The sequence below is a fragment of the Priapulus caudatus genome, unplaced genomic scaffold, assembly GCF_000485595.1.
Source record: "Priapulus caudatus unplaced genomic scaffold, Priapulus_caudatus-5.0.1 Scaffold280, whole genome shotgun sequence".
NCBI lineage: Eukaryota > Metazoa > Priapulida > Priapulimorpha > Priapulimorphida > Priapulidae > Priapulus > Priapulus caudatus.
The window spans coordinates 173,391-181,273 of NW_014577341.1; the positions used below are offsets into that span (position 1 = coordinate 173,391).

Here is a 7,883-nt window from a genome sequence, read left to right on the forward strand (position 1 = left end):
CACACACACACACACACACACACACACACACACACACACACACACACACACACACACAACACACACGCACGCACGCACGCACGCACACACACACACACACACACACACACACACACACAAACATCTTTAACCCCTTTTAATCTTAATCTTAATCTTTAACGCTTTTAATTTAATTTAATCTTAATCTTAATCTTAGACACCGCGGCTGATCTATTTAGCGAGCAGTTTATTGCTCTAAGGACACCTCTTCCGCCACTAAGTGACATATTTGAATCTCATCCACATAGTCTAAATAGTGGTCGCAGATGAGTCCAAAGGACTACTAGGTTAAACCTCGGTGGTGTAGTACCCCTGCACATTCTATATGTATATATGTATAGCTTCTAGAGGTAATAGCTATCTTCCTGATCGATGCGCGAGGTTTTTCTGATAAATGCGGGCCCTGACACAATACTGTCACTAGCTTCAGCGACACCTGCTTTCTGTTTGACAATGACAGCTGCGAATTAAGCAGTCAGCATACATCCCATGTTGAAGACGATATATCAGCACATTACTTTAGATGTACATACTACTACAATATATTATTTAATATGCTAAAGAGTTGTACAACATTTATAATCTATCTCTGTTGTGTGATGCAAACGAGTAATAAGAAATCTGAACTACGAGATGGTCAGGAAATGCCACACAGATGGAGCAATGCCAATTTTTGTTCGTCGATAGGTAGCGCTGATTCCACTTGCAGCTGGACAAGGCTCCCTCAAGCCGACAGGTAATTATGCGATATATTTCACTAGTGCAGTGACGATGCCGGAAGCCGTAATCCTGAGCCGGACCGAAGAAGCCATGGTACTAGGCCGGGGTTACCATGGTGATAGGCCGGGGTAACCATGGGTCTAGGCTGGGGGTAACCATGATGATGGGCCGTGGTAACCATGGTGTACTAGGATTGGAGTAACCATGATGATATCCGGGGTAACCCTGGTGATAAGCCGGGGTAACCATGGTGATAGGCAGGAGTAACCATGGTGATAGGCCGGGGTAACCATGGTACTAGGCCGGGGTAACCATGGTGATAGGCCGGGGTAACCATTGTGCTAGGCTGGGGGAAGCCATGATACTGGGCTGGGAGAAGCCCTAATGCAGACTCAGGGTTCCTGCCAGCCTTATAGCGTGGTACCACCGCTAGCAGCCATGACTCACAGGCATTGCCAGCGGTGAGACAATAATGTGCAATTTACACTAGTATGCTAGTTCACACCTGTATGTTGGTTGTGTTGACATCAGAATGGCGAGGCTGAGACATCGGTGTTTGTTGTGGTGTCACTAGCTGCTGATTCCGGTGACACCGTTGTTGGCTGTACTGCTATTTGCATCCACATAGGGTGTATCGATTGCTCGATTTCGTAAGAAGGATCATGGCTGCGCGGTTTTATTCAGGAATAACTGAAATATATTTATTGTTATAAAACAGCTGTTTGCACGTTTAACATTACTCTAATTCGGTAGCTGTGCAGTTGGAAGTTCGTGCAGTTGGTAAGTGAATTCGAATGGCGCAAATTGGCAGCCAAAATAGAATCGCAGACGATGCTTTGTGTGATACATTGTGTTGACGTTTCAGCGCATGTGAGTTGTGATCGGCCCGATGGCTTGACGGTGCACGTGAACACAGAGACACACAATATCGGTCGCGTGTACGCGAAGAGTGCGTACGACACCCCGGAATGTTCCATGGTCCCGTCTGGCGAGAATGAAGCCTCGTTGTTCATCCCGTTCACGAAATGCGGAACGGAACAGGTATAATCATGTTCGCCGTTGGGTTTGTGCTTCGCTGCTTCAGGGTGTTTAAGTATTTACCATTTATTCTCCACCTATTTTAGTGAGTCAGTGATACGCCTATGGATACGCTTCACGTTCATTAACATTCGTGTGAGTTATGGGGAAGGTGATATAAACTTATGGCACGTCACAATAAATGATTTATGTATCATAAATGCAGTAACTCTCCCTCCAATGTGGTAGCAATAAAAATGCGTCCTTGTAACGTTTCTGCCAAAACACAAAATTCCGTTACATAAAATTCCGCCCCGAGCATTTCCGCTTCGTAGTGAATTCTAATACATTTACAGTTCTATATATTGTTTTTAGCCAAACTAAATAACACGAAAACACTTATTTATGAAAATCAACATTTTTAAACACAGGCAGATAGATATGTGATAGACCTAATAATAATGGATAATGATGGAATATGATAATGAGATGAAAGTAAATGCACAGAAGACCCAGTTTCATTCACCGAGAACGATGTTGAGTGTCAAACATGAAATACAGGACACGGTGTGTGACATCCATAAAAAAAAGTTGTTGATTTTTTTGGTTTTTGTACCGCAATTATTCTGTTGAAAACCTTTTCATTGATTTAAAGGCGAATTTACCGGCCGTTTCATGAATTTCAAAGCAAACACTTCAAATTCCGCATGCGCGAATTTCTCGAGCCTTATAGGTGGTCGTAACGCGGGGATAGGTCTATTTAATCAATAATATTTTCAGCAAAAAGTGCGACACGAGCTCGTGACTATAATTTACCCTCATATATAGCGCCCTTTAAGAAAGTTAATTATTGACGATATTGTCTTCGTGCCTATATAGGATGGGAATTCCTATTTCAACGTGATTGTGATAGCCAGAACGGGAAAGCTGGTAACGGACTCGGACGTTGCCTACATGGTACAATGCTCATTTGACACCGAGGAGAAGACAGTCACTAGTTCTTCAGTAAATATAGGGTAACTACAGTTGACAAAATAAAAATCTCACCTTGTAATATGTATCAATGCATGGTCCCGTCAGAAAACGTCGACTTGCATCGCGTCGAGAGCTGTCTGATATATATGATAATGATAGGCATATCCGCACTAACAGTATCTAGTTTGTGAACTCGCCTCCCTCTCTATCCTTCCCTCTCGCTCTCCTGCCATTGTCTTTCTCGCCCCCTCTCTGCTCTCTCTATCTCTCTCTCTCGCTCTTTATCTCTTTCTCTCTCTCTCTCTTTCTCTCTCTCTCTCTCTCTCTCTCTCTCTCCTCTCTCTCTTCTCTCTCTGCTCTCTGCTCTCTCTCTCTCTCTTTTCTCCCATCTCTCTCTCTCTCTCTCTCTCTCTCTCTCTCCTCGATCTAACACTGTTTTACTTTAACGCTTCTTACGTTTGCGCTTGTTATCTCTCGCCTTTCTCTCTCATTCCTCTCTCTTTCTCTCTCATTCTCTCTCTCTTTCTCTCTCATTCTCGCTTTCTTTTTCTCTCATTCTCGCTCTCTTTCTCTCTCATTCTCGCTTCTTTCTCTCTCATCTCGCTCTCTTTCTCTCTCATTCTCGCTCTCTTTTTCTCTCGCTCTCTCTCTCTCTCTCTCTCTCTCCCTCTCTATCTCTCTCTCTATCTCTCCTTGCCCCTCTCTCTCTTTGACATAGCTTCATAATGTTTCAGAGGTAGCGCAGTGGGCGCTACGCGACTGAATGGCACGGGTGACAGTGCCGAAATTATTCTCACGATCTACGACTTCAAGGCAGGAATGACAACGCAGAGTCTAATCCTTGGAGAGAAGTACCGACTTGACGTCGACATTGACAATGGAGGTTGGCCAACATTGAAATTCAGGTTCCTTGAAGCTGGCATAAGTCGAAGGAAAAATAGATCTTTAACAAAGTCATATTCATCGAGTTATCGACTGGGTTGGGATTGCATATACATACGGCAATGCATTGCGCAGCATATAGCCTGAAGCGGTTGTGAGACTAAACGGCTTTACACATTCTCTCAAATCATTACCATTACTTCGAGATAAACATAACAGGAAGTCTACGTGCGTTTAGCTCTACCGGTGTAGTCCGTTTACGTGCGTTATACCACAATCATTACCTCCGCCAAGGGGCGTGGCGGAGGTTATGTTTTTACCGGCGAATGTTTGAGTGTTGGTTGGTTTGTTTGTGAACATGCACGTTTCAGTTCACTTCCGCTAGGTGCGCTGGCTGTAGACTTACAAACACGCAAACACAGGCTAAGGGACAACCACAGTCCTCCCCCACCTGCACGTTCGCACTAATCCGGATCCAATTAATTATTTATTTAATTAATTAATTAATTAATTTTTCCACTTAATTAATTAATTAATTAATAAAAAATTCCACATTGAGAGAATTCAGCTGCATTGGCGGGTCTGTGCTCTCCGAGTGCTCTAGTTATGAATGCATGGAAAGCCGATTGTGCATTTAATGAAAGCCGATTGTGAGTGCGGCTGGAAAGAAATAATGCCGAGAACTAGCAACAAAATTTATGTTTGAACTTACTAGCACGACATAGTGCTGACGATTTAAATAGAAAGATCTCTAATTTGTAAGAATTCGCCGGAGTGCAATAAGAGTATAACATTATGGTTTGATTATTGGTTATCACTTTTTCAGTGAAATATGGAGGAATCGTGAGGAATTGCCTTGCAGTGGGTGTAGATGGAGCGAGATACCGCCTATTAGATGACAACGGGTGAGGGTTTACCATAACTGCCATTGTCTCTATAATCATTGATATACCTGCACGGCGCATATGCCATATAGTAATTCCACATAGCAATAGAATATCATCAGCAAACCATCCTGACATCGTGCTTATAACACACCAACCGTACAACGCGTTCAGAAGTAATTATAATATTACTGTAACATCACTCAGCAGCCAGTAATCGCTTTGTGGCCCCTTTTTTCACACATCATCGTCACATTAGAGACTCAGAGGTCATTAGAGACAAACTCATCCTTATACAACTGTGTATGCGCGCCTGCGCGCGTGTGTGTGAATAGGTGCCCGACAGAGCCGGATCTATTTCCGATCCCTCAGCTAGATGCCAGCTTCAGCAGGAATGGCGACCACATCTACATCTCTGCTCCGTTCCATGCATTCAAGTTCCCGGGCAGCAACGCGTTGCTGTTTCAGTGCGACGTGAAGCTGTGCGCTGGACAGTGTGAACCGGTATGTATATAAAATAGCAGTGATTAGGTTAATTAAGCGAGTAATATCTCTATATGAGACATTTATTTTCCATGGTGCATGCATCGATACAACATTTCCTGTTTTGTCCTTTATGTGTGCAACATTGTTCAGTTTTCTTCAATATCATAAGCTTATTTGGGCATATAAGACGTGAATAAAATAAAATGTGTTTGATTTCCTGATATTAATGCGATATTATATATACATATATACGCCGTGTTGGTAATTGCAGCCTGTCACCAAATAAGGGACTGGTAACATTTGAACGGGACAAATTTTTATGGCTTTCACTATAGGTTATGTTAAAGAAATAAGCTTTTGCGAAATCAGAACTGGCCGTGGTTTCAGACATATTTTCAAGACTGATATGCATACGTATATCCATATACATAGTAAATATACTATATACTATGTATATATATATATATATATACAAAATATAAGTTTGTATATCTTGGTTCCAGACTTGCGACGGTGATAACGCTCTTGTTAAATAATAATGCTATTAAAAGCGCCCGTGAGATCTTTTTGGTGCCACATTTAACATCGGTCAGCGGCTAAATATACTTAGAATGGTTTGTCAAACATTACATCATCAAATTCGCTCCCTACGATGTCTATGTATATATATATATATATATGAATATATACATTATCTTTTTGGTGCCACATTTAACATCGGCCAGCGGCTAAATATACTTAGAATGGTTTGTCAAACATTACCTCATCAAATTCGCTCCCTACGATGCCTATGCATATATGAATATATACATGCTGTTTTTGCATCGCTCTTCACTATCCTACATTTACACTATAGGCGTCTTGTGACGGCGAGCAGAGCTATGGGAGAAAAAAGCGATCTGTAAAGCAAAACAACGATAATGTCTCTGATGAGTATACAATCTCCAGTGGCTTCACCGTTTACGATAGTAAGCTTCAACGCCTAAGACGTGTCGACGAGACAACCCCTCCTGAAAGTAAGCACGGCGTTGTTAGTTAGTTATTAGTTATTAGTTAGTTTATTATTAGTTATTATTTTAACTATTAGTTATTAACGCAGTTCCGATTCTTCTTACTTCCGCGCTTTTATCAAAAATAAATAATCCCCTTACTGACTAAAGGGTACCAACTGTGCGGGATCTATTGTAGGAATCCGGCATGGTGAAATATTTACGGAAAGCGAAAGCAATATTTCTACTCATCTCTCGCTCTCTCTCTCTCTCTCTCTCTCTCTCTCTCTCTCTCTCTCTCTCTCTCTTCTCTCTCTTCTCCTTCCTCACGCGTCTCTCCTTTCTCTCTCTCTTCTCTCTCTCTCTTCTCTCTCTCTCTCGCCTCTCTCTCTCTCTCTCTCCTCCCGCTCCCGTCTCTCTCCTCGTCTCATCTCCCTCTCTCGTCATCTCTCATCTCTCTCTCTCCATCTCTCTGTCTCCTGCTCTCTGCTCTCGATCTAGTCTTTCCTCTTGTGTCGTGTGTGTGTGTGCTGTGTGGTGTGTTGTGTGTGTGTGGTGTGTGTGTGTGGTGTGTGTGTGTGTGTGGTGTGTGTGTGTGTGTGTGTGTGTCTTCATAACTGAACCAAAAACATGTATATATATATAACTATATATATAATATAATATGCAATATTCTGGTGTTCAATTTCAGGCAGGGAAACAAGCAGTGTCTGCTTCCTGATCGCAGTCGTGCTCGGTTGCCTCTTCCCAATCTCGTGTGTGGCAAATCTGCTCCTGTTTGGCAGAGACAGACTACGGCGAAGGCAAGAGAAAAACTGTTTCTGCAGCAAAACAGCCAACTGATGGCTTTCAGCGTATGCAATTTGCTTACGTGTATTTATACATAATATGTTAGCCTTATTTTTTTAAGCCCAGTGCCGAAATTATTGGGTAACTATATTAGCCAATAATCGTTTGTTAATTATAATTCATCGTTAAATATTGATAATTAATAATTAGCATGCTGTACTATCGAATACTTATGGACAATGCTGAGTATCCTCAATCTGCTATATGTTGTTCATCGTATTATATAAAAAATGAACAAGAGTTGTTACGTCTTGTACATTTTTAGTCATACGTATATCTTTGTCGAGATCTGAGCAGATTTCAGTTTTCTTATAGCGGCGCTGCTTGTGTTAACTATGCCGGCCAACATGGCGTGATTTATTTGCATATACATGTAAGTAGAGTGATCCACATTTATAACGTGCAGGATTAGGTATGCACGTTAGAATCTGAGAGTATTGCTGCTATAATAGATAAGAGGTTTACAATAACAAATATTGTGGAAACATGCGAATATGATTTATACGGTATTCATCACTATGTATGCGGTAAAGCAGTGAAAATGTCTAGCGTGTGATATAGTTATATAGGTAGGCCCTATACTAGCATATATTATTATAAATAAACAGACGAATGCCTATCTGACGCACTGAATACATATGAAGGCTGTAAACTAATAAAACTATTCTACGTATCTGTGTAGTCGCTTCTGTTTATATCACACACCCGCACGCTCGCCAGCACGCACGCACGCACGCACGCACACATGCACGCACGCCCGCACGCACGCACGCGTTCGCAGCCATCAATGAACAACATTACGGTGGTCACCAACCCTCCGGTGGATGGCCGGTGATAGTTATTAATTAAAGTCTATATGTATACGCCACCACATACAGCACGCGCCGCGCACACGCACGGCACACGTAACACACGCGCGCCGCAGCGCACACACACACCAGCACACACAGCACACACAATGTAACACACTACACCATCACACATCACACAACACAGCACACACACGACCACACACACGACCACAACATTACACACCACACCA

The 7,883-nt window shown here is 42.3% G+C and overlaps 1 protein-coding gene across 1 annotated transcript in view; it reads left to right on the top strand.

Annotated features, from left to right (window-relative positions):
* LOC106808476 overlaps positions 1 to 7,514 on the top strand; it is a 9,136-nt gene extending 1,622 nt beyond the window's left edge. The window contains exons 2-9 of the mRNA XM_014811211.1: positions 727 to 775; positions 1,625 to 1,800; positions 2,656 to 2,792; positions 3,486 to 3,634; positions 4,460 to 4,538; positions 4,853 to 5,021; positions 5,860 to 6,019; positions 6,684 to 7,514. Coding sequence (XP_014666697.1) covers positions 727 to 775; positions 1,625 to 1,800; positions 2,656 to 2,792; positions 3,486 to 3,634; positions 4,460 to 4,538; positions 4,853 to 5,021; positions 5,860 to 6,019; positions 6,684 to 6,835 — 1,071 coding nt within the window. The 3' untranslated portion in view covers positions 6,836 to 7,514. The remainder of the gene's footprint in view (positions 1 to 726; positions 776 to 1,624; positions 1,801 to 2,655; positions 2,793 to 3,485; positions 3,635 to 4,459; positions 4,539 to 4,852; positions 5,022 to 5,859; positions 6,020 to 6,683) is intronic.
* Positions 7,515 to 7,883: the final 369 nt, after the last annotated feature.